Source organism: Sorex araneus, chromosome 5 (assembly GCF_027595985.1).
Source record: "Sorex araneus isolate mSorAra2 chromosome 5, mSorAra2.pri, whole genome shotgun sequence".
Taxonomy (NCBI): domain Eukaryota; kingdom Metazoa; phylum Chordata; class Mammalia; order Eulipotyphla; family Soricidae; genus Sorex; species Sorex araneus.
The window spans coordinates 201,016,856-201,044,744 of record NC_073306.1 but is presented as its reverse complement, the minus strand read 5'-3'; the positions used below and the strand labels follow the sequence as shown (position 1 = coordinate 201,044,744).

Below are 27,889 nucleotides of genomic sequence, written 5' to 3'. Positions count from 1 at the left end.
CAAATTTTTTAATTAAATTTTGATTTAATTGAAAAAGAACATCCCATCAACTCCCGCAGCGTGCCTCCCCCAAGTGGGTGTAGGGGCTCGCCCACCAACTCACGGTCATGTGTAGCGTGGCTCCCAGAGAGAGTTTCGATGCTTCTGGCGTCTGTGGTAGAATGGCAATGTTGAACATGCGGCTTTGCAGATGGGTGTGGGCGTCGGTGGCACTGGACACCTGGAAGGCAAGGACTCCGTGAGCCGCAGAGCTGCCCCGGGCTATGTTTATGCCGTCTCTGGACACAGCTGTCATCCATCCCATGTCTTCCTGCATTGCAATTCCCTGCTCTTCATATTTTAATATTAATTTTTGACTGACTTTAGGAAAAAAAATTACCTAATCATTTTAGGCAATTCTGAAAATGCAGAAAAGTATAAACAAGAAAAAGTCACCTAGAATTTCTTCACCTGGAAATAGTAGCTACTAACACGTTGATGCCTTCTCATTTAATCGATTTTTTGATGCATCTCGCAAGCTTACTGCACAAGTGTCTGCTCTAAAATTTTACTTAATAAAATATGTGCATGACATTTTGATATATCATTAAGCATTCTTGAAAACATAATTGTTGATAGCCATATGTCTCTCTATGCACCTACAGTACACAAGTTTTATATGTGATTTTTATTCTGTATTTTTCATCTTTCTCCAGCACAGACATTGCAGCTAGGTAATAAATCTCAGTCTCATCACTGCAAGGCATGATTGTTATTTATAATTAGGGTAGTGATCACAAAAATCAACTATTTCCTGCTTCAAAGTGGCTGGAAAATGATAATTTTCTTATGCGTCTTCTCTCCTTCCTCAGTGTTACTGAGACACTTCCTAAAATTCCCTTCACTCTTGCCTATTTCCAGGCTATGCACAAGAATTGCAGCGACTTCCATGGCAATGCACAGTCACATTCAGAGCAAATGGAGGGGTCAGGATTCTGAGAAAAACGAGGAAAAGAAGACTTTTTTCTGTGTTCTGAAGTTACAGCTAACAGTCTTTCTATATCCTGTCCACTTTAAAGCCTGGAGTTAAAGTTTCAATGAATAAATAACACTGATTATAATAGATATAGAATTCATTGAATATCTATCCTGGGCTCAGCCCTGTGCTAGCTACCTTTCACACAGTATCTTATTTAATTCCCATCCAGTAGATGTTGCTATTTCATTTTTTTTTTTTTTTGTAAATGAGAAAACTGAAGGTCAAATTAGCTAAGTGAGGTGTAAAAACCCCAAGGTAATGGGGACAGGGAGTTCCTGATCTCCTTAGTGGGCAAGATGGTTTTTTTTTTTTTTTTGGCAGCTTCTGAAAATTAGGAAAGGAGAAATATAGTCAGTGTCTTCAAGCGAAGGGACAGAACTCAGTGCAGGCAGTGAAATGTGGGCATGTTACTGACCTAGGGAATCCTGATTTCCTTGGTAAGGACACAGTTTGAAATCTTTTTTTAGACCTCATTCTTGGGGAGGAGGGGACTCATCTATGTAATCTGGGGGCTCCTTTCCAGGCTCCCAAGGATTAAAAATGCGCATACTTTCTTCTCACTATGCCATGCTCTATTTTAATACTACTTGCATAAATCCCCAGTCTTCCATGAACGGTAACAGATGGGAGGTATTGATGGCACATGACAGAACATCAACATTAAAATGGAATTAAATCCATGCAGCTCATTGTATTGTATTTTCTGCTTTAAAGGAAAAAAGAAAAGTCATTAGAATAGCATCTTTCTTCGTTTAAAATCCTTTAGGGACACTACCGTGATGAATGGGAAAAGTTGCTAACCGTTTATTTTAGCACACAAGCTATACTGTTTGTGCTGTTTCCAATCAAAATCTGAGGTAAGCCTATAAAACAAGAAGACTTTAAAAAACAAACACACCAAAACTTTTACATCCAGGAGAACATAATCTCTGAGGGTTGTTTCATATTTGCAATAAAGAGGCTGTCAGTGTTCAATGCACTTTCAGACTGCCTTGAAGGAAGCTCACAAATCATGGAAGAAAGTCAACTTGTTACATTTCAACCAAACATAATTACTACTCTTCTTACCAGACATGGTTTTGAATAACTTTCGGCTACTTCGAAATGATATAAACTCTCACCACAAAACAATTATTCTAGGAAATATCCCATAGGCTTGGAAGGACTTTTTTTCTAAGCAATAAAGTTTCAGCTAAATGTCTTAAACTCTTATAGGTTGGTTAAGAATAAATTCATACATTTTGCCATTTCACAATTACTCACTTAGTCATCAACCTGCAAAAGCAATCCAATACCATTTGAGTAGGTGCTGGGAATCTCCTGCCAGGGAAATTCTCCATACCGGCCATGCTCTTCATCCCGGTATTTCTGAAAGCCAAGGCAGCTCCAAAGACTATATTTTTCTGAGGTGATTTCTTTTGATTGAGGTCCTTGCCTCTATTCTGACTCAATATTTGAAGACCACTGAGTTCCCAGGGGTTCAACATGAAAAATTAAGTTGCGCAAAGGCTACATAATGTTTGTGCTCTCATTGGACATTCAGTGCGTTCTGTATAATCTCATTTTAATGGTTTCCAAATTTATTTCAACCCTCTCTCTGGGAAAGCACATCTTTTACACAATATAAATTAATCAGGCAATGAAGATGTGCACAGCCAGGCAGAAGAAGCAGAATGGATGATAATTTTAACAAGGTGAGCTTAACATGGAAGTCTCTCCCCAGCTGAATTCCTAGACAAAGGAACAGGCTCAGACTCAGAGGGACTCGTGGAGCTGTTTCAGCTGCTTGTTATGAGCATTTCTTTATATTTTCTCTGACACTTTCCAAAATTCTCCTTTGCGTCTGGGTATAATTGCTCTCTCGTTCATCATTTTACCTTCTTTTGTATTTCTGTTCAATTCTTTACTTCCAAATTACGCTTTGCTGAGGTGTGTCTAATTTTATCAGTTTTTTCAAAGTTGCACTCATTTTTAAAAATTCTAACACATAATAATTAATCAATTCTTCTGCTTATCTTATTAATTTCTTCCTTTTCCTTTCATTATGTTTCCCATATGGCGTCTGGGTTCTTGAGCTAAATATTTAGCACACTTCTTATCATGTTTTCCTACTCAATAACAGGTCTCAAAACCATCAATTTTGTTCTGAGGACCATTTTGTCTACATTATTTAAGTTTTGATAAATTAATTTGTCCTTATCGATATTTCTTAACAGGTTGCCATTTTCACTTCCTTTTGAACTGGTAGTTATTTAGAAGAGACTATTTTAGAAATCCAAAATAGTTTGATTTTTTTAACCCTTTTGTTAGTAATTTTAATTAGATTCATAATGGCCAGAAAATGTGCCTAGCATAATTTCTCATTCTTCAATTTGTTGATTCAATTTAATTTAATTTTCGGCCTGGGTGCTTATTTGTTTCAAGCTATGACAACAAAAATACTATAGATCGGATCCTTATTAACAAAAATGTATTTCTCAGGGAGAGACTATGAGCTCAGTCTGACAATGTGGTTGCTTCTGTGAGAGCCCTTTTCTCGGCTGTAAATTATCAACTTCTCACTGTGACCCCAGAGTGGGGAGCAGAATAAGGTGGCTAGTTCTTCTGTGGCCCCTTTAACTGCACTCACAATTGTGTGAGTGCATAACCTTCCTGACTTCATCCTACACTCATCAGTGACCAATGGTCCCACCTCATTCTACTATCACACGGGGGAAATACCTTCCATGGGACTCAACCATAGAATCTGGGGACAGTGACCTGACTCTACAGCACTGGTATTTGATCCAACTTATAAATGGCAACAACAAACCGTTGCATAGTGATCACCGTGTCAATGTCATCCCATTGACCACCGAATTGCTCAAGTGGGAGCCAGTAACGTCTCCATTTGTCCTAGCCCTGAGATCTTAGCAGCCTCTCTTTACTTGTTCTTCCCAGTGGTGCCACATTGGAGGCTCTTTCAGGATCAGGGGAATGAGACCCATCATTGTTACTGTATTTGGCATATTAAATACACCACGGAGAGCTTGCCAGGCTCTGCCATGCGGGCAGTATGCTCTCAGTAACTTGCTGGGTTTTCTGAGATGGAGAATTAGCCTATAAAAGATCGTAGGGCCACTAATACGGCTGCATGCTTCCAGAAGGATTGTTTTATAGTCTCTGGAAGTTGGCAGTTGATGGGATTACACGGCGCAGGGGAATTTTGTGGGTGTGGCTGCCAAGTTACTGGAAAATGGGGGATCCGGATGGAGGAGACAGTATTTTTTAATGTTTTATAAGCACTACTTAGATAAAGCCTCACCATTATTTTACTTTATAGATGAGGAAGCTAACATTCAAGGATTTTGCCCAAGTAATTTGCCTACAGCTGAACACTGAAATAGGAACACATTCGTTTGGTTGCTAAGTATATGATCTTATCACAGTATGGCGAATGTTGCAAAAATATCTGGAAAAAGAAAAGAAGTTTTTGTATCCACATGGAACTTTAATATTTTGAATTCATTTTTAACACCTCAGTCATTTTCTATTATTAACCTGTCTCATGTGGAATGACTCTTTAATTTTATTAATTTCTTTATTTATTTTAGTTTTCTGGCTCATATCCATCAATGTTCAGGGGTTACTCCTGGCTCTGCACTCAGGAATCACTCCTGGTGATTCTCAAGGGACCATATGGAATGCTGAGGGTTGAACCCAGGTCAGCCACATGCCAGGTAAGCACCTTACTATCTCTCTGGCCCTGTGAAATGACTCTGAAATAAGCTGTTCGTAATAGAATGAAGAGGTTAAATTTCTTCAGTTCTGCTAGTTAGATTTTGTCTTCCCCTAAACATGATTTCCAGGTCACTACAAGAATGACTTGAATTGTTGACAAATAAGGATGATGGCTTCCAGCACACCATACAGACATCAATCAGACAGGTGCTCGGAGCACGATTACCTGAAAACGGAAGGAGTCGCTCTGGGCTGGGACCCCCGAGTGCCTGTACCACACGATGCCTTCGTCGATGTCTTGCTGTGTGAAGGTGCTGGTGGGAGTTGCCGTCCTTCCATCAGGCAGGTGTTGCCCTCCATCTGCAGGGCTGTCGGCTGGCATGTTAATCAGAAGGACCACCTCCCCTAAGAAACTCACAGTTAGTGATGCTCTCTGAGAATAGGAAAAGTGAAGCAGAGCCCTTTGGCTATCATTTTTCTATCCTTTTTTTTTTTGGCTTTTTTGGTCACACCTGGCGATGCAGAGGGGTTACTCTTGGCTCTGCACTCAGGAATCAACCCTGGCAGTGCTCAGCGAACCATATGGGATGCTGGGAATTGAACCCAGGTCAGCCATGTGCAAGGCAAACACCTACCCGCTGTGCTATTGCTCTAACCCCTCTATCACTTTTTTAGCAGCAAAGAAATGAAGTGCTTTTTAAAATTTTTATCTAAGGTAACATTAACATTAACAGAATTCCATAGACAACATGAAATCCAACTTCAGATATAGAATTCCTAGAGTTTCAGATAGACAGAACGAAAGGCACTCAAGGGCAGTTCGTGGAAGAAGTCACTGATTTGTGTCCATTACAATTACATTAGGAGATCCAAACAGTCATTAATACTGCAGACAAATATCCAGAGTCTGGGCATTTCTATCTACAGTTTTCTTTGTTACATCAAATGTTTTTTTCTACCCAAGACATCTTTTGGTGTAAACATAACAGAAATGAGAAGAAGATGAAAGATTCTTGGGAGAATTCTCCACAGTGAAAATAGTAATAGCTAACACTGGAGTGCATACAGCAGACGTTGCATGAGGCAATTCCCATAGTTGTTCACATAAAGCTCTGCCATGTTCAGCTACATGAACTTATTTAGGTTCAATAAATCTTTGTTCCTCAGATCGAGTAAGAATAGCAGTACATACTTCACCAGTGCTTATAAAGAGTGTTGGTCATCATCCTAATCCTTGTGATCTAATCTTCTCAAGAAGCTCTTACTAATCCCCATTCTAATGACAAAATTCTTTAATTTTAGAGCTTAATGGCTTGTTCAAGGTCACACAAGGGTAAGAGGAGTGGTTGGGATTTGAATCGTAGTTCATTTTCTTCGTCATGAAACTCTGTTACCAATTATGATTATTTTTGTGCTCTCCTCTCTTGTTCCTTAAATGTTATTAGAATTGTAGCAAGGAAAATAAATCTCAACAGCAACACCAACCAATACCAATTTATTTCTATTGCTTATTCTTCACCTGAGCTAGCATCCTCGTACAGTGACACTGCAAATACAGAGGTGCTGTAGAAACAATTAAAATTTCACTAGGAGAGGAGGCCTGCAAGTGAAGACCAACAAATTGTCACAAAAATGTATCTAGCAATAAAGCCGAAAGAAGTCTCTGTGCCACACCGATAGAAAGGGGGCTGGAGTGGAGGGGTGGGAGGGAGGGGAGAGGGAGAGAGAGAGAGAGAGAGAGAGAGAGAGAGAGAGAGAGAGAGAGAGAGAGAGAGAGAGAGAGAGAATGAGTATGTATTTTATCACACTACACTTATCAGGCAATTATAATTGATAGGGCGTTTTGATTACCCTAGGGAAATCTGATTTCTTACTTGGAAGAAATACTAACATTTATATGTACTAATTCAGCTTTAAAATAATATTTTGGATGGTGATGAAAGCTTAAATAAGCAAGAACATTAATGCTCTTCCTTATATAAATCATGTATAGAATCAACCTGCTCTTATTTCTTTTCTGTATTATCTCTCATTTGCACCTTAGTCACAAATTCCATTACCTATCTCTCCCTGCTTCAACTTTTGTTCATAAGATGCTACTAATAAACATGCTTTTCCAGGATGTGGACTGTTTATAAATGTGAGTATATTTGCAAAACATTCTAAAAGGAGATTTTCACCATGAAAATGTGGCAAGGATAAAAAAGAAAATTTCAAATGCTAATTTCCCTAGCTATTCTGCTTCACAACAGAAAAGCTTAGCATACTATTCCTTTTAAAAAAGGAAAATAAAATAAGCTCCTCTCAGATAAAAAAATAATTGCCATGGCACATAGATTAATAGTAGACATAGAATATTGGCTGATTCTGACCCAGGAAATAGTAGGTGAGCACCAGTTAGACACTAACTCCTGTGGTTGGCCTTTTAGGGGGGAGAATATCACGCAAGAAGCAGTTCCTTCCCCGAGAACAGCCCTCACATGCATCTGGAGCCACTGTGAGACTTTCAGTAGGTGAATGGGATGGGCTGATTTAGAACTCACAGTGTACATGATCAGAATATAAAAAGCATTTAAGATTTGAAAATCTTGTTTAAAGGGCTGAACTTCTTCCTATAAAAATGATAACCAGACCTACGGAGGCAGTTCTGTGGAAAAGCTCATGCTTTCCACGAGTGAGGTTATGAGATCTTGGCCCATGGCACTCAGTAAGATCCCCTGCACAAAGGGTGTGAGCCTGGGACCCCCAACAAGGGGTTGGGGTCTTATGACCCTCCAACAAAACTGTGGGTGGGAAATGTACACACTCACAAACAACCTTACAACTGTGTATCTCATTGCAATTCAATAAAACATAAACAAACAATAAATGACAGCATCAATCACTGTCACTGTCACTTCATCCCATTGCTCATCGATTTTCTTGAGCGGGCACCAGTAACATCTCCATTGTGAGAATTGTTGTTACTGTTTTTGGCATATTGAATATGCCACGGGTAGCTTGCCAGGCTCTGCCGTGTGGGCGAGATACTCTCAGTAGCTTGCCGGGCTTTCCACGAGGGACGGAGGAATCAAACCCGGGTCAGCATCAATAACAACAACAACAAAAAAATACAATAGTCCTTAGGCAGAGAGTTTTAGCCACTTAGGCTACTATCAAGTACTTAGGCAGAGAGTTTTAGCCACTTAGTTTTAGCCACTAAGGCTACTATCAAGGCCAGGTTTGAGATGGGGACCTGAATGCAACAGCAATTTGAAAGAAAGAAATAGATACAAGAGTCACTAGGATTCGGAGAAGAGAGAACTTGGGAAATGTGCTGGGTGGCAGGGAGAGAGGGAGGAGAGATTGGGGACACTGATGGGAGAAGCGACAGGAGGGAACAGAAGGCCAGCACAGTGCATGTGGAAGGTCAGGTGTCTGTGAGAAGCCCATGAACGGACAAGAAGAAACACCAGTATCTGGAGGAGGGTCACTGAGTGAGAACCGTGGTGGAGACCCTCAACTCTGCTGTATAATAAGACAAACACAAGATGGCAGTTTATATATATATATATATTGGTTTTTGGGTCACACCTGGCGATGCACAGGGGTTACTCCTGGCTCTGCACTCAGGAATTACTCCTGGCAGTGCTCAGGGGACCATATGGGATGTTGGGATTTGAACCCGGGTCGGCCTCGTGCAAGGCAAACGCCCTACCCGCTATGCTATCACTCCAGCCCCTATATATTTATATTTATAAAATATATGCATATATAGATAATATATAAATATGAATATCTGGGTTTAAAGAACAGTCTGGGGCCTGGAGACTTATATCTCAAACAAGGTATCTTCATGCTCTAGCCCTGAAGATTGTAACTGAACCAAGAATTTTGGAAGGGGATATGCCAAACAGTGTTCAGGGACCTGGGGTCCCCTCTCATCACTGACTTGAAGGCTTCTGTGCCAACTGGCCATGTTGCTCAATGGTCAGAGCTAAAGTCCAAGAATGCAGTGATGCTTGGGGCCTCCGGGGCCACACTTGGTGGTGTGCTGAGGCTCTTAGTGCTACCCCAGAGATTAATCTGCGGTCAGGTGACTCCGAAGCCTGAGCTCTAAACTACTGTGTTCGCTCTCTGGCTCCAATTCTTATTGTCTTTTATTTCCCATTTCTAGGTAGTGATTATGGGAAACTTTTCAGATTACTATATAATTATTAGAAGTGAAAATCACAATGGAGATTTTAAAAAGGGTTTTAGGTAAAGCTTTTCTTTGGTGATGCGCTGGAGTGACACAAGGAAGAAGCGTTCCAAAGCCCGTGCTTTGGAGTGAAATCAAAGCATCTTAGCTGGGGGAGAGTTAGCGAGTTACATACTTGGTGAAACGAAGCTGCTTAGAAACTTACATCTTAGGTTTTATATATGGTAAATTACTTAGTGTGCCATCTTGTCCATAAAAGGTGTACAGCGTGAAGTGTGATTATTTTGTTTGCTTTTTGGTTTGGGGGACACAACCCAGTGGTGTTCAAGGCTTCCTCCTGGCCCTGCACTCGGGGAGCACTCCTGGCGGGCTTGGGGACCACATGTGGGGCCGGGATGCCTGGTCAGCCGTGTGCTAGGCGAGTACCTTACCCACTGTCCTGTCCTCCTAGCCCCAGCTTTGTTTTGCTTTTATTTTTTTTTCTATATTTTTTTGCACTGCTACAGATCTAATCCCGGGCTTCACCCATGCAAATAAAGTGCTCTAGCACTATGCTACATCTCTGGCCTATTTTTCTTTTAAAGGGGATGTGTAGGTTATTAGAAGTCAAGTTCACTGACTTCTTGATTTTTGGATTTGTACAAAACTCCTAGATCACTGACTTGAAGGATAAGACCATGACAAAAAAAAATAGTTACCGAATTGGGGGTGATCCTCTGTAATTTTGTAGATAATTTCTGAGGCGCTGGCACCCGGAGCTTCAGCCTGTAAGATCTTATTGGTGATCTGCAGCATCCCCCCTTCTGGGACCCACACCATTGAATTGGCCACAAGCCGAAGACCACCAGCATTCTAGATGAAAGGAAAACATACAGAATAACAAAATTATTTTATTATTTTACAGGTAAAATAATAAAATACCCCAGTCCATAAATCCCTAGTTCTCAGAGCCTACTATTGTTTAAATATCTAATAAGAGAACTTTGGAGTCACAATATGAACTACATGTATGTCATGGGTGAATAATATGTAGTTGTATACTCATACACATACATATATGTACATATGTCTAGATCATACTGCTTCTCTCCATTTATCCTAAGTAAACAGCTTAGTTCACACAGGCAGTTTAGGTTACTCCTTTCTTCCCTTAGTTCATTTTCCTGTCGTTCCATCCTTCTCACCTGCTACATCCAGTGACTCTTCATTAAGCCTCTTTATATGCGGGTCCTTTTCCCGGGGGGCCTAAGATATGTAAGCTTGGTTGAAACAAGACCTTAGTTTTAGAGGCTGGTGGGAAGACAGACAAGTGAGGCCCTGCAAGAAGTGTGAGCTGGGTGCAGAGGGAAAATAAAGAAAAAACCAGCAGTTCCTCTCTGTGAGATGGAGCCGGGACTGTGTTGGGCCACAGCCAGTGTTCTGTGCTCACCTCCTCAAAAGGAAAGGCAGGACTCAGTGCCCTGGCATCCTGCAGCGGTAAATCTCTGAGAGATGACGAGTGAGGGTGTGACCCAAGAAAGAACTTTGACAGGAAAAAACTGGACTAAACCAGCTTGTCCCAAGAAGGACCCCCGGCTGACCCTCACAGAGATCCCCCCTGCATTTTAATAGTCAAAAACCAGGCCCAGTTGTTTGCCTTGCACAGTCGACCCGGGTTCGATTCCCAGTATCCCATATGGTCCCCTGAGCATCACTAGGAGTAATTCCTGAGTGCACGAGCCAGGAATAAACCCTGTGCATCGCTGGGTGTGACCCAAAATGCAAAAATAAAATAAAATAAAATAAAAAAGAATCACAGCCTAAAAAAAAAATCGGCTCAGGAATGTAAATTTTATAGATAGTGCGACACGCCGTCCACGTCCACTGAGCCTGTGCATCCAACTGACTCCCGTATCAAGCTGTTTCCACACGCGGAGAAGCCATTTCTTTGCCAGCTCTGCCCCTGAGACACATTCATGGGAACATTCAGGGCCCTCAAACTATGCTATCGCCCTTCTTCTCAAGCAGAAGCTTCAATAAACACCCCAAATCTTTTCCCTTGGCCTCTCATCAATATCTATTTACTCTGAGAGCATTTGGATTACTCTGAAAGATTCTCTCAAGGAAAATACTGCTTAATTCTTAAGTGTCAAAAGAAAAAAAAGGCTCCACAGTGGAGAAATGGTAAAACAGATTCCAGACAGAGGGTCCAGGTGGAGCAAAGGCGAACATGTGAGACCACTCAGAAGACTTAATACAACATCTGCGTTGGGGAGAGAGAGCTAGGAGCTTGCCTTGCAAGTACTACTCAGAGCTCCCCGAGTACAATGCCAGGAGAAACCCCTGTCCACTGCCTGGTGGGACTGAGAGAGAGAGAGAGAGAGAGAGAGAGAGAGAGAGAGAGAGAGAGAGAGAGAGAGAGAGAGAGAGAGAGAAAGTGAGAAAGTGAGAGAGAAAGTGAGGAGAGGAGAGAATTAGAGAGAGGAGAGGAGAGAGAGGAGAGAGGAGAGAGAGAAAGAGGGAGAAGGAGGGAGGGAGACACATAGAGAGAGAGAGAGATATCCTTGTGTCTGATGCAAATCTAGTTCAAAGGGCCAGGGAAGAGGAAGAATAAAAAGTGACACTCTCTTAAGGTTGGTTAGTAGTTGGTAGCACCTAGGCTAAAAATCTCAATTCCTGTCAACGTGAATCTTGAGGGGAGAAAACGCGATGATCAGGTCTGGGTTTCAAAGCCAAGATTCCATCAGCAAGACTCCGGCAGTCGGGGATGAATCTAGCCGTTAGAAACTCTTTTTTTTTTTAGGAGTTCCTGGGAAGGCCCAGGTGAGACGAGAAGGTAACTGCACTGGGAATGGAAAGACAGAAACAGAATGCAGAAACTGCAGTGGGAAACGTGACAGGCCTTGAAGACTGATTGAAAGTGAAGCCTTCAAAGCGAAGGTTGGGAGCAGCGGGCTGGAAGGAAGCGGCTGCTAGCGCTCCCAAGAAGGCCACCGTTTTAATTGCTAAAGCTAATGTCGTTAAAAATCTCTGCCACTCTCGGTCTGCTGTGTGCGCACCCACTTCTAAAGCCTCATCATCGACATTTTCCACGGAATGAGATTAGGGAGGCTTCCGGTGCTCTGTGTTCAGTTTGTATTCATACTTTCAAAATCAGCACATCTGCTGGTTTAAAATAGGGCATTTCAGAAGAGATGTTTTTCTCAATTACTGTTATTACTTTCAAATACGCCAATAACGGATCAGCACAAACAGCACTCCCAGAGAGGGACAGAAGACAAGCCTTCCTCTGCAGCGTTTGGGCATAGAGGGCTTCTGCCCCTCTCCAGGGTGGTCTCAGCTACTTCCACCACAATTACCAGGAGTCTGAGTTACCCCGTGCCCAGGGGAATGGCAACAAAGCCACCTTTGACTGGGACTGGTGCTCAGGTAGAAAAATACCAGAGATTTTCTCGCTTTCATAATTGCTGCAGCGTAGTCTTTACAAAAGAAACCACAAGTTGCCAAGAATTTTACATAGTATTTGCCAGAAAAATGAGAGGAAATACCCTGTGATTAAGTCCAGCAGTGTTATGCTATCATAAACACACTCGGACCCAAGTATCTCAATTGTTAAGAATCTCCTAATAGCAGCCCGGTTCTCTGTGACGATGGCTGCACAAAATCAGTCCCACGTCAACGGAACAGAGGAGGTGCGAATGTGTTTCATGTTTCAAGCAAGAAAGCTCTACGTCCCCACACGGCTGATGTCTCTCTCACTAACGCTCCTCTCAGAGTCTCTCAGCAGTAAGACTCTCTAGCGCCTGTATGAGTGAAACTCAGTGAGGCTAGGACATGTGACTGAACAGCGCATGTTCAGACACTATGAATAGAAGCTTATGAAAAGTTCTGAATCCCAGGGGCTGTGAGACAGTACAGCAGTTAAGCACACGCCTGGCATGCACCCAGAGACCCCGAATGTTCTGAGCACCCCGAAAAGATCAGACTCTCAGATTCCTTCCCAGACCAGGATTAGAATCCACATTTTTGGGCCTTTTGTGGATTGCTCTATATAAATTGTATGTCATGAAAAAATGCTCCAAAAAAGACTGGCACACATTTAAAAGAACAAAAGTAACCAGTGCTGGCGTGGATGTGGGGAAAAAAGGGATGCTCTTTCACTGTTGGTGGGAATGCTGACTAGTCCAGCCTCTTTGGAAAACAATACGAATATTCCTTCAAAAACTAGAATAGGAGACTAACACCCAAGAATAGTAGAGATAAGTACCAGGAGGTTGGCTCCAAGGCTTGGAAGCTGGCCCCACACGCTGGAAGAAGGGGCAGCTCGCATAGAGAAGGGAACACCAGGTAAAGTGTGGTTTGAAGACCCGCACAGAATGGGAGATGCACGATGAAAATAGAATATAGACCAAACACGATGGCCACACAGTGCCTCTATTGAAAACCACAACACCCAAAAGGAGAGAGAGAACAAAAGGGAATGCCCTGCCACAGAGTTGGGGTGGGGTGGGGGGATGGGGTGGGACGGTGGGAGAGATACTGGGAACATTGGTGGAGGGGACTGGGCACTGGTGGAGGGATATAAATAAAATGCAAACATGAAAGTTCATAAGTTTGTAACTGTAACTCATGGTGATTCACTAATAAAAAATTAAAATTAAAAAAAATAAACACACACACAAAAAAACTAGAAATTGAGCTTCCGTATGTCCCCGCAATACCACTTCTAGGAATGTATCCCAAGGGTGCAAAAAAGCACAGTATAAATGACATATGCACCTGTATGTTCATTGCAGCACTGTTCACAATAGCCAGAATCTACAAACAACTCGAGTGCCTGACAACAGATGACTGGTTAAAGAAACTTTGGCACATCTACACAATGGAATACTATGCAGCTATTAGGAGAGATAAAGTCATGAAATTTGCTTATGAGTGGATGGACATGGAGAGTATCATGCTAACTGAAATAAGTCAGAAAGAGAAGAACAGACATAGAGGGAATACAAAATAACATAATATGAGACAGACAACCAAGAACAGTAGACACAAGGGCCAGGAATATTGCCCCATAGTTGGAAGCCGGTCTCATGAGCTGGGGGAGAAGGCAGCTGGAATAAAGAAGGGATCACTAAGTCAATGATGGTTGGAGGAATCATTCGGGATGGGAGATGTGTGCTGAAAGTAGATAGAGAACCAAGTATGATAACATTTCAGTATCTGTATTGCAAACCATAATGCCCAAAAGGAGAGAGAGAGAGAGAGAGAGAGAGAGAGAGAGAGAGAGAGAGAGAGAGAGAGAGAGAGAGAGTATAGGGAAAATTGTCTGCCATGGAGGCAGGAGGAGGGTTGGAAAGGGAGGGTATACATTGGTGGTGGAGAACGTGCACTGGTGGAGGAATGGGTGTTTGATCACCGTATAACTGAAACTCAAACATGAAAGCTTTGTAACTATCTTACGGGGATTCAATAAAAAAAATTGTATGTTACTGGGAAGGTGATACTTTGATATAAACATCAATATCAACATTCTGAAATGATTCCTTGATCAAACTAATTAAGATACTCATCTTCTCACACTGGTGAATAGTGTTTTTGTGTACATTGATGAGGTCACTGAAGCTCAACGCTCAATAAACTTCAGTTATCCAGTGCAGTATTATTAAACATAGTCGTCACACTGTAATACTAATCCCGTGTCAGTGAAGTTTTGTATTCTTCAACCAACGTTTTCCCATTTCCCCCACTCCCAGCCCTCGCCTCCTCTATTTCTACTCTGCTACTTTGAGTTCAACATTTTCTGGTTCCACCTAGGAAAATATGATATATACATAGCGATTATATGAATCATGTTTTCTTAATCATTTAGCCATCCACATTTCAAACATGCTGCTTCTGTGTCTCGGTGGTGACGAATTAATGTGGCCATGCACATAGGGCTGAGACAGCTCTTTGAGACCCTGTTTTCATTTCCTTTGGATGCATTCCTAGTAGCAGAATAGTTAGGTCAATGATGGTTCTATTTTTAATTAAAAAACATTTCTTTTCCTCCCAAGCAGTGCTCAGGAGGCCCAGGTGTCCCACTGGCACTTCTCAGCCAGCTGGGTAACTGTGCAATGCCAGGGCCTGAGGAAGATGTGGTGTGGCTGAGGCCCTGCTAGCCAGGAATATGTGAGCCTTCTGGGGGCTGTGCTGGGAGTCTATGAGGCTGCACCTGGCAGCACTCAGGGGACCACATGGTGCCAGGATGGAATAACTGGGCTGTGCCCATGCTAGTAATGTGCCCTGACCATGGCAATATCTCCCAACCCCTCTACTCCTCTATTTTTAACTTTACAATGAACATGCAAACTGTTTTCCATAGTGCCTGCAATGTGGAGTTGACATGCCTCCCAGCAGTGTAGAGGGGTCCTCTTCCCTCTGTATTCTCTCGACATTTTAATAAGATCCATTCTACAACTTAACTAAGGATATGAAAAACATCTCCACTGAAAACTGCAAGCCAGGGGCCGGAGGAATTGTACAGCAAGGAGGGCGTTTGCCTTGCACACAGCCGACCCTGGTTTGATCCCTGGCATCCCATATGGTCCCCTGAGCACCATCAGGAGTAATTCCTGAGTGCAGAGCCAGGAGTAACTCCTGAACACTACTGGTGTGGCAAAGAAAGAAAGGAAGAAAGAAAGAAAGAAAGAAAGAAAGAAAGAAAGAAAGAAAGAAAGAAAGAAAGAAAGAAAGAAAGAAAGAAAGAAAGAAAGAAAGAAAGAAAGAAAAAATTTAAAGCCACTACTGAAAGAAATAGAAGGAGAAATGTTCATGGAATGGAAGGATTGATATTATCAAAATGACCATTATATACCAAGTGTTCTAATCAATGAAACCCTTACCAAAATCTAACAGTGTTTTATATTTGCTTGGGGTCACACCTTACAGTACTCAGGGTTTACTCCTGGCTCTGCACTCAAGGATCACTCCTGGTGGGTTCAGTGGATCATATGAGGTACTAGGAATCAAGCTCAGGTTGGCTACATGCAAGGCAAACACCTTATTCACCATAGTATCTCTTGGATTCCCCCAACTGCATTCTCTGAAGACTTAGAACAGACCCTATTAAAATTTATACGAATCATAAATTTCCATGAATAGCCAGGTATTCTGGGGGAAAAAAGATAAAAACAATTGCAACTCCTGACTTTAAATCGTATTATAAAGCTGTAGCAATCAAAATGGTGTAGTACTGTTACAAAGACAGACTTCCAGATCTGTGAAACAAAATACAAAGTACAGAGATAAATAAATCCTCAGTTCTATGAACAGTGAATTTATGACAAAAGAGCTAAGAGCAAGAAGTGGAGCAAGAAAAGACTCTTCCACAAATGGTATTAGAAAAACTGCACAGCCACTGCGAAACCCTTCACATTAGGTTACAAACCTGAGATTTCCAGGAAGTGGAGGGAGAAAGGTGGTAGAATGAAGAGGTGGGTTAAAAGTAACATAAGGACAGCAGTTGGGGATCTTGGGCACTTTGATGGTGGTGGGTGCAGTAACGGTACATCAAAGCCATGCACACTTACTCTGCTGTAATCATGTTGCCGAAAGTACAGCAACAGCAACAGTGATAATAAATAATTTTATTCAATACATACATTTTTTCAAATTTGCATAAAATTTGTCATCATATTCTTCATGCTGAAATATTTGCCAGTGTAATTTAAACTGATCAAACTTTGTTTTATAGAAAAGAAAAGTCGTTCCAACAGGAACGAAGTGCTGTCTCTTTGTTGCCTTAATTTGTACTTCTTGAATGACTACTGATGTTGAGCAGCTTTTCTTATATTATTTAATGTATAATATAATAACCTTATATTATTTATCTAATATTGTTAGTCTTTTTTATATTATGGCTGTTCATTTCTTAAATTGATTTATTTTTAATTGAATCACCATGAGAGACACAGTTAGAAAGTTGCTTATGATTGGGTTTCAGTCATACAATATTCCAACACCTGTCCCTTCACTGGTGTACATTTTTCCATCACTAATGACCCCAGTTACTCTTGCACCCTTCCCACCTGCCTCTATGGCTTGCACTTTTCTTCTGTCTCTCTCTCTCTTTCTCTTTCTCCTTTTGGGCATTATGGTTTCAATACAAATACTGAATGGTTATCACTTATATCCTTCTACCGACTTTCAGCACTTAGTTCTTGTCCAGAGTGATCATTTCTAACTATTGTTATCATAGTGGTTCATTGTCTATCCTATCTGCGCCCCCCTCACCCTCAACACACACACACACACACACACACACACACACACACACTTGTGACAAGTTTCCAGCTGAGTAAAGAATGTTTGAGGTCAGGTCATCATACAAACAAGGCAAGGGTGCTTTTTCTGAGCTAGCTCCACTGCTCAGCATGTTTTCTTGTGAAATATGTCTCTGCAGGTCCTTAAACTATTTTAAAATAATTTTGCTATAGAATTTTTTAGATTCCTGCATATTTCTATTATTTTATTTTATTTTATTTTTTGCTTTTTGGGTCACATCTTGAGATGCACAGGAGTTACTCCTGACTCATGCACTCAAGAATTACTTCTGATGGTACTCAGGGGACCATATGGGATGCTGGGAATTGAACCCAGGTTGGCTGTATGCAAGGCAAACCCCCCTACCCGCTTTTTTATCCCTGCAGCCCCTCTTGCATATTTTAGACATTAACTCCATTTAAGATATTTGGCTTCAAATATCTATTCCCATTCTTTAGGTTGCCTTTCCATTTTATTATTTCATTTGTTGGCTAGTTTTTCTGTTTGGTTCCATCCCCTTACAGCTCAGCAGATAGGTAATTTGCCTTGCACAAGGCCAACCCGGGTTTGATTTCTCCATCCCTCTCGGAGAGCCCAGCAAGTTACCAAGAGTATCCCACCCACACGGCAGAGTCTGGCAAGCTCTCCATGGCGTATTCAATATGCCAAAAATAGTAACAACAAGTCTCACAATGGAGACGTTACTGGTGCCCACTCGAGCAAATTGATGAACAACAGGACTACAGTGCTACAGTGCCCCTTATATTTCAAGAAGGTATGAAGTAAAGTTTTAGAGTGAAAAAAATGAAAATAACAAATTTCTGAAATAGTTCTACTAAAAGTCTATACACATAGATTTTGGGCTGGAGCAATAACACAGTGGTAGGGCATTCGTTCGCCTTTCACGCAGCCGACCCGTGTTCGATTCCTCTGTCCCTCTCGGAGAGCCCGGCAAGCTATCGACAATATCCCACCTGCACGGCAGAGCCTGGCAAGCTACCCAGGCATATTTGATATGCCAAAAACAGTAACAACAAGTCTCACAATGAGAGATGTTACTGGTGCCCGCTTGAACAAATCAATGAGCAATGGGATGACAGTGACAGTGACACAGAGATTTTAGATTTTATTTTGTTATTGTTTGTGGGCCACATGGGCAGTGCTCAAGATTTACTCCTAGCTCTGTGTTCAGGAATCACTCCTGGCAGTGCTTGGGTAACCAGATGTGGTGCCAGGGACTGAACTCAGGGCAGTAATGTGCAAGGTAAATATCCTACTTGTTATCACTTTAGTCTCCCTTTAAGGTTTACCTTTATTGAAGGATAATATATACATATGTACACATACGTATATATATTGAATTAGTTTATAGGACTTGAGAAAATACAAATGATGTCTGAGGAGAAGAAGTATATTGTTAAGGAGAAAACATAATTCTTACAATTCATTACGATTAAGATGGTATTTTCAATAACTTTCTTACAGAAGAGAGTCTTGAAATGATTCAAGGAGAAATTAATGAAGCCTGTGTCTTTTTTTTATAGCTAAAGTGCATAAAAATCAAACACATTTTCACCAATTCCCCCAATGATTCTGACATTTTGCAATTTCTTTATCTCCTTGTACTTTTTTTCCTTCCACAATGGTACATATATCTCTGTAAACTCAAGAAATTAGCCATAATATTAGTTGAATAATCTCCTGCCTGGTGATGTTTTATATTTCTTTCACGGTACCACATAAAAAGTAATGAAATTCCAAATAAAACTGAGAGCAAAATTAAAATAGTGCTTTAAATTCATTTTATAGAATAATAGGCATACAGAAACATTGATAATAAAGGTTAGTCATAATAGTCATTATATATTATACTACCAAAAATATTAATGCTGTAAACCGAAAGTAAGGACTAAGCCTCCATCATTTGGAAAAACCCCTGTAAACAAAATGAAAAGTCCTCTGTCCTCCTATCAAAATTTGTGATATAATGATAAGCCTAAATGATAGTACACCCCAACTAGAGGCCAAAACATGCAAGGTGAAAACTTAAAACGGAATTAAATGGAAAAATAATACGGATATAAGTGCAGTTATAACATTTTGTTTAGTTTGCAAAAATGTACCTTATTCAGAAAAGACTCACATAGCTTTTCAATTGTAATCTTGTGGGACATTTGGATTTTAGGGAGGGAACCTGCGGCTAGGCACATATTAGATGAAACTTAGCTGCTATTTATCAGGATCAAGAATGATGGAAAGAAACATCATCGGGTTGTTTCTGTGCTTGTTAAAGTATATGTAAACTTCAGAGGTTTCCTTCTTCAGTTCCAGGATGTAGAAACTTCGGGGTCTTTGGGACACTGTTAGAGGGAAGGAGATTCTCTGGTAGTGGGTGTTGTGCTGGAATAAAAGTATCATAACTCATTTGTAGAATATAAAGTAGCATAATATGAGACTAACACCTAATGACAATAGAGGTAAGGGCCAGGAGGATCGATCACGTCACATCACGGTTTGGAAGCTGGCCCCACGTGCTGGGGAAGAAAGGGGATGGAGAAGGGACCATTAAGTAAAGGATGACTGGCGGGATCGCCCAGAATGGGAGATGTGTGCTCAAAGTAGACCAAGGACCAAACACGATGTCCTCTTAGTATCTGTATTGCAAATCATGTATCACTGTATCACTGTCATAATGCCCAAAAGTAGAGAGAGAGTAAGAAGGAATGTACCTGCCACAGAGGCGGGGAGTGGGGTGGGGTGAGAATGGCAGGTGGGACACTGGGAACAATGGTGGTGGAAAGTGTACACTGGTGGAGGAATGGGTGCTTGAGCATTGTGTGGCTCAAATGTAATCATGCAAGTCTGTAAACTGTATCTCACAGTGATCCAATAAAACTTATTTTTAAAAAGTATGCATAAACTATCTTTTTAAAAATTTATTTTTACTTTCATCATCATCATCATCATCATCATCATCATCATCATCATCCCATTGATCGTTGAATTTCTCAAGCAGTCTCAATAACGTCTCCATTCGTCCTAGCCCTGAGATTTTAGCAGCCTCTCTTTACTCGTCCTTTCCAATGGTGCCACATTGGAGGCTCTTTCAGGGTCAGGGGAATGAGACCCATCACTGTTACTGGTTTTGGCATATAAATACGCCATGGGGAGTTTTCGAGGCTCTCCCATGTGGGCAGGAAACTCTTGGTAGCTTGCCAGGCAATAAGATGCCTTGCCATGGCAGCAAGGATCCCTACCCGTGGCGGCGATGGCCAGAGCCATGAGAGTGAGGACTTTCCATGCCCATTGGTGACCCTTCCAGGCAGACAGCCTCAGCAGCGCCCCTGGTGGACAGGATGGTTCGGCAAAGCAGCCTGAGTTATTTTTGTGGATGAAATCAGAACATGCTGGCTCCATATCGTGAAATTTTTATTGTTTTCTTTTTTCCTATGTCATTTTCTTATCTCGTCCTTTCTTAAGACTCCATCCAAGGAGATGCTCTCCCGGGCTTCTGCTGCAATTAGATTCCTTTTCCTTTCTCCATTCCTCGTTCTTCTTTCCAAGGAGAGAGGAACAAATGGTTTTTCCACAGAGGCTTCAGCCACTCCAGTCAGGCTAGTTGTCGGGGTGTGCCCTTGGTTTTAAGACTTTCAAGGGGCCACAGCCACCCCCCCAGGTGTTTGTTTTGTTTAGATGTGGGGTTTTGTCTTTACCACCCTCGTTAGAATAGTGGGTTCATGTCCTAGCCTGGAGGGCGCCCCAAAACCTTGGATTTATCCGCCAGCCCAAGAGTCCTGCAACGCTCCCGGGCCCCTGAGCTGCCTCAGAGTCACTTTGTTCCTCTCCCTCCTGGAAGGCTTCCTTTCCCGTTTGATTTGACACCCAAACATCTGAATGTTTTGCGATGTCTTAAGGGTTTGAGCCCCTTGTTTTTACATTCTGCTTTCTCCCCCTCCCCCTTCACGGAGTAATTATGTTGAGAAAATGTAAAACTTGTGTTCTCTTCACTGGTTTATCTGCAGAGATTTCTCTGGCTTTTTTTTCCTCTTTGGTGTATGATTCAGCACTTCATTAAAGGGGGTGTTACATTGAATAAAAGAGCAGTGCGTTAAAAAAAAAAAAAAAAGCCCGCGAGCTTGGTTTTATAGTCTCTGGATGTTGGCTGTTGGTGGGATTACACTGCGCTGGGGGCAGTCCCTTGGTGTGACCGCCTAGCTACTGAAAAATGGGGAATCTGGGCAGAAGAGGCCCAGTCCCGATCTAAGCAGGCTTGGAGGTCTCAGCCCCGGGTCCCACACACCTGGGTTCCTCTGCCAGTTTCTTCATGCGTGAGGCTCGTCCAAATGTGTGGAGAGGGGCCTTGGGCATGGCTATGGCTAGACTCCAGAGGTCTTCGGCTGCTGGGGCTCTGCTCGAGGTAGGGAGGGAAACTGAAACCCACCCCCTCCAAGGGGCCCCGGGAAGACAGCCAGGCGCAGGGGCAAGAGACTCTCTGCGTCACTCTCTTCTGGGAGCTTGGTTTTATAGGCTCTGGATGTTGGGATTACATGGTGCCAGGGGCAGTTCCTGGGTGTGACTGCCTAGCTACTAGAATATGGGGAATCTGGGCGGAAGAGGCCCAGACCTGATCCTAGCAGGCTTGGAGGTCTCAAGCTTTCATACTATTGTAAATCCAAGTACACAAACAAAAATGGGAAAAGAAAAGAATATGGTTGAGGCTGGAGTGATAGCACAGCAGGTAGGGCGTTTGTTTGCCTTGCACGCGGCCAACCCAGGTTCGAATCCCAGCATCCCATATGGTCCCCTGAGTATCGCCAGGGGTAATTCCTGAGTGCATGAGCCAGGAGTGACCCCTGTGCATCTCTGGGTGTGACCCAAAAAGCAAAAAAAAAAAAAGGAGCCTTCTTTTCAAGAAGATTTCAACTACTTTACAGATATAACTACAGTGTATTTACATATTTTTATGTCAAATTATAAATGTATATGGTCTATGATAAAATCAAATGTTTTCCCAGTGAAGTCCTTTCAGAGACACTAAATTGAATAAATTAAGGAAATCAAAATATAATAAAACCCTGGTACATGCTGCGATTCATTTATTTAGGAGAAAGATCTTATTAAAAATAGTTTTTGTTTAATTTAAATTTGTAATTTCCACAAACATTAGTGCCTCCCTATAAGACATTATGTGTCTTCATAAGAATTCTTACTTTGTGTCCTGTAAATTGTGTCCCTATGAGATATTCAATGGGCTGGTGAGATTAAGGAAATTGAGACCCTCAAGAAGTTCCAACAGCCAGAAAGGACTCGTGGCAACACAATGTTATATCCAGTTCAGGTCCTGACATTCTGGGACTTTTAACATCAAAGCATTACCCCGTTGCAGAAAATAACTGCTCCAACAACAAAGTAGGTCAGAAAGATCATCAAATTCATCGCCAACGTGGAAAAAGAGGCCCCGTTTCCATGGGCATCTTAATTAACGGAAAAGAAGGTAATTCCTTGACAGCTCCAGAGTGTCGAGAACCCACCAATCGTGGGACTCTCCCCTGCCCACAGCTTAGCCCTTTATGAGATGTCAGATTGCTTAAGGATCATCCCTCGAGCAGGCTGAGGGCTGCCGATCCACCCAATTAATGAAAGCCTGTTCAGCAGAGCACTCTTTATTACCTTTTAATCTTCTGGGTTTCTTTTCCCTCCTTCCCCCAGTAGAAAGAGTTTAACATCAGTCCTGGGTCTCTTTCCTCCGCAGTGACTCCGGAAAGAGCCTGGAGCATGGCAGTGGGGTTGCTCCCCTCCCTGGCTAAGGAGTACCATCAAAGATGGGGAAATGAAACGGAATTTGAGAAGCTCAGGTGGAACTGACACTCAATTCACCTTCCATCCAGGAAAGGGAACCCCAACGTCGGCAGTGGTTTTCTGAAGGCTGCCTGTCCGACCCGAGAAAGCAGTTCAAAGACAGGAGCCCCAAATGTATCCAGCCCGTGAAAATGAGCCAGTCCTGTGATGCTCGTGGTTCCAGAGAAAGCGCCGCTCTCCCGAGAAGCAACCCTCTCGGAGCACTTCTTCCCCTTTCGTTTCTCTTGCTACGTTAAAGATTCTGGTGAGTTGCATCAGAATTAGTTTTTTATCCATTCACCAGGAATTAGCCCTAACCCCCTTGGCCATCTCCAGCTAAGACATCAGCAGACAACCTTAATAAGCCTCAGGAGAGGGACAAGTCGTTCATCTTCAGAGGAGATTTTCAGAACAAAATCAGTCATGTTGGCTCCACATTTGCTGGAAACTGCTAACAGTTGAGGCCTTTTTTTTTTCCTTCTTGGGCTTCACCAGACTTACGATTATAAAGAGCTTCACTTGTAACAAGATGTGTTGAGTCCATGGGGAAGAATTCCAGGAGGCCTAGAGCTCAGAAAACTTGGACAGGACATTGAGAAAAGAACTAAATGACTTGGGGCAGGAGCATAGCACTGCCAGGAGTAATTCCTGAGTGAAGAGCCAGGAGTAACCCCTAAGCATCACGAGGTATGACCCAAAAAGCCAAAAAAAAAAAAAAACCCAAAACAACTAAATGACTTGTCCAGTGTGTCCATTAAAGGTATAAGAATACATAGGGCCAAAACAGTGAAAACTAGGGACTACAATGTAAAGAGTCATGCAGTTAACTTTAAAGTCGGAGGAATCAGAGTGAGCTCAGTTCAAAATTATAGCCCTAGCACCAATACCTTTACTAAAAGTAAATGCTTCTGCCCCTTCTCCCCAGTGCCCACTGTTGGAGAAGTGATAGATAGTAATTGTACAGACATAACAGAATTAGTGAAGATCCAATGCTTTCTTTCTTCCTTTCTTTCTTCCTTTCTTTCTTCCTTTCTTTCTTTCTTTCTTTCTTTCTTTCTTTCTTTCTTTCTTTCTTTCTTTCTTTCTTTCTTTCTTTCTTTCTTTCTGTTATCAAAGCATTGGTGCTAAATAAAGATTTAAATTAAAAAAAAAATCTACCCAGGATAGAATTTCCTTTAGAAAAATTAAGATTATGAAGCCTTTCAGTTTAACCTTCTTCGCTAAGATTTGCAATTAGATAAAAGGAAAAGTTCTTGTCATTTCTCAAACGAAGTATAATGTCTATTTATAAATACTACTCTATTATAGTGTCAAATTTATTATTAAGCTGGCGAATGGAACTGGGGACCGGTCACTGCTTTTGTCGTCCCAGTTCCGTGGTTTAGTAGCCATTAGGTCACTGATGAGACATGAAAGTAGGACACTCTAAGGAATGCAGCGTAATAACAGCATCACTACAGGGAATGAAGGGCGGGAGGGGGCGGGGAGGCCCACACACCATAAACACCAACATGATTCCCGAGTTCCAAGCACTGCAAGGCTCTCAAGTTCTATGCTTAGGTTCTATTCATAACCAAAAAGGTTTACGAAGTTATGAGTTTTTCTTTGTTTTGGTAGGGTAGCCATAGCAGCTAAAACCCTAGAAATACCCTCCAACCGTGGGACACATCACGTGAGATCATTGTGCAACAAGCTGCCCCGAAGCCCACACTTGGAGATGAAAGATGCTAGGAAAGGCGGCTGCTCGGCTGCACGAAAGCCCCGTGACAACCTCTGGAAAGACACCAAGCAGGAAGAAAAGAAAAGTTTTTGTGTCTAGACTTCATCTCTTCAGAACTAAATCTCATCTCCCAGGGCGGTTGTTTGCAGAGTGATAATTAGGATTAGCTACAAGCTGGCTCTGTGCCGACTCATCTCATAAGTAAGTCTTCACCTACTCCCATCTATCTTTTGCTACCATCACTGATTTCAGAAGCTGGAAACAATGACACAAGAGCGAAGAAACCAGCGAGCAGACGGTGTTAGGTTCAGCTGTTTACCCTCCCAAGGATCCATCACAAACTTTGGCTGATAACTGGTGAGAAAGTGACAAGTGACTTCTAAATTGCCCTCAGCAAATTGGTCTCCCTTACTAATCATTAATGACACTTAATTATGTACTGATATTTAGAGTAACATTTTAAAAAAAAATAGGGGCTGGAGCGATAGCTCTGCGGGTAGGGTGTTTGCCTTGCACGCGATCGACCCGGGTTCAATTTCCAGCATCCCATATGGTCCCCTGAGTAATTCCTGAGTGCAGAGTCAGGAGTAACCACTGTACATCACCGGGTGTGACCCAAAAAGCAATAAAAAAATAAATAAATAAATAAAATCCTGTTCCCCAATCTACCACCAAGAAAAAGGGTCATTCTTGCTGTAATAGAGAAAAGATCCTCTAGTGAACTAGTATCAGGCAGCACAGGATGTTACCGGGAATATGGAGATATTACAGTTGTTACAGAGCTTGTCTTGAATGCGGCCAAGACAGGTTCAATCTCTGGTGTTGCTAGAAATTAACCCTGAGCACCGATAGCCATTACATCAGAAATCTGTAAGAACATCCGATATGGTACATGTTTAAAAGTTCTCTTAGACCAAGGGTATTCCTGAACAAATATGTAACTACCCTTGAGATTGGGAACTACCTTTTATTATACTTTGGTAACAAAGTTCAGTCGTACGTAGCGCCACAATAAGTTCACACCTAATACGTGTGTGAACAAATAGCCATACATATGTATGAGTATTGCAAAATAATATCAACAGGATTCTGCACCTGGGTAAAAGGAAACTGTCGCTTAAGATTGACACCTCTCAGGTCAGACAGGATGGATAAGGTGCTTGCCTTACCTCAATCCCCAGCACCCCGTGTACCTGAGCCTTACCAGGAGCCACTCGGGAGTGTAGAGCCAGAAGTAAGCTCTGAGCACAGCCCGGTGTGGCCCCGCCACCCATGGGAAAAAAAAAAAAAAGAATACCTACTTTTGGGCCGGAGCGATAGTACAGTGGGTAGGGCGTTTGCCTTGCACGGGGCCGACCCGGGTTCGATCCCCGGCATCCCATATGGTCCCCCAAGCACTGCCAGGAGTAATTCCTGAGTGCAAAGCCAGGAGTAACCCCTGAGCATTGCTGGGTGTGACCCAAAAAGCAAAAAAAAGAAAAAAAGAAAAGAGTAACACCTACCTTGGGAACAATCTTCACGTGAAAGAGGATATTCTGGAAGGAGTGTCCATCGTTGGCCTGCAGCACGGCCACGTCAGCCGTGCCGTGTGAGCCCCCGTGAGCATAGTGGAGGAGGCCCCTGGACAGCTCGTCCAGCCGGAACTGACGGAGTGCAGCGGGAGGGGACTGCAGCGTGTGCAGCAACTGGCCGTGGCGTGGAGGGTCCAGCACCTCGACGACCACGTCCTGGGGGTTGTCGTCATCGCGGATGTCGAGCAGCTGGTTGGTGATGGTCCCCTTCTCTCCCCTGCTGATACGCAGTGCCTCATTCCTCAGCACATACGGGGCCTGAGGATTTGAGCAAAGGAGAGGGAAAGAGAACGTGGGGCAGGAAGAAATGGCCACCGGGTGGACGAGGAGCCAGCCGTGGGCTGCTGGGTTGATGTTTTGACGCTCCTCCCATCCCCCAGCCCGACCTCCAAGGCCAGCTCATTTCACAAAGGGGCAAACTGCTCAAAGGCAAAGCTTTTGCTAGAGGGGCAACCCATCAGTCCTACTAAACACTGAAAAAGAAGCTCATTTCCACCTCTGCTTCTGGAGCGTTCTCAAGCTGCTTCAAGAACAGAGAATTCTGGGGGCTGGAGCGATAGCACAGCGGGTAGGGCGTTTGCCTTGCACGAGGCCGACCTGGGTTTGATTCCCAGCATCCCATATGGTTCCCTGAGCACCGCCAGGACTAATTCCTGAGTGCAGAGCCCCGAGTAACCCCTGAGCATTGCCAGGTGTGACCCCAAAAGAAAAAAAAAAAACAAGGACAGAGAATTCACCAGAAGTGAATGAGGAGCTGCTTGCTTCTATCTCTCTAATATCTCTGCTCTCTTGAGTTGCACCAGAGGCTCTCAAATACATTTGAGAATAAAATCCAAATAAAACTGCCTTCTTCTCAAAAAAAAAAAATGAATTCCGTCAGTAATACCCTGGAAATCAACTTTTTTTTTTTTAGAAGTAAAACAACGGGAAACATCCTCCAGTTGCACTTGAGGCGTCAACACCCCCCATCATTTCAGTGCACCCCCCTGGCGTCCCCACCCCTACCCTACTCCCTGGAGGTATCTCCCTCTGCTCTGTAACTGAGACAGGTCCAGGTCAGGGAAACCAGTCGATTGTGTGACTCCAAGAGCGCCTCATCAGAGCCGTGGGGACTGTGGGCTGGGCTCTGCCTCAGGAAAGTGTCTGCACACGAGTTCCTGCTCTTTCAGGATTAAGTTCTTCCAGCTGCATCTCCTGCATCCTGAAGAAGCGCATCTCAACTCGGCCTGACCAGAGTGCGGGGCCCAGGGAGTAGGCGAGCATCCGATTAACTCGTGTGGCACCGCCAGGAAAGCAAACCAAATTTTCCTGAGGAGCGCTGGCTTTCCTCGCCAACGTGAGTCACAGATAAAACGCCCCTTCATCAAGATAAGAGTCGCTGAACCACAACAGGGAAAATGATTCACTTAAACAAACAAACAGAAAACCCCCTGAGGCCAGAAGCCAAAGAAAAACGTTTTCTCTTGGTTGTTTTATATCATCTGGAGTTGAACCACCTTGGACTTCTCAGCACATTGCCTTCTTGAATCCAAATGGTTTTCTTTATAAATTACCCAAAT

The 27,889-nt window shown here is 42.7% G+C and overlaps 1 protein-coding gene across 1 annotated transcript in view; it reads right to left on the bottom strand.

Annotated features, from left to right (window-relative positions):
- FRAS1 (Fraser extracellular matrix complex subunit 1) overlaps positions 1 to 27,889 on the bottom strand; it is a 523,736-nt gene that overhangs the window by 150,635 nt on the left and 345,212 nt on the right. Inside the window, exons 29-32 of the mRNA XM_055139083.1 lie at positions 26,262 to 26,588; positions 9,617 to 9,770; positions 4,965 to 5,143; positions 104 to 220 (exon numbers count right to left, since the gene is read on the bottom strand). Of these exons, the coding sequence (XP_054995058.1) occupies positions 104 to 220; positions 4,965 to 5,143; positions 9,617 to 9,770; positions 26,262 to 26,588 (777 nt within the window). The remainder of the gene's footprint in view (positions 1 to 103; positions 221 to 4,964; positions 5,144 to 9,616; positions 9,771 to 26,261; positions 26,589 to 27,889) is intronic.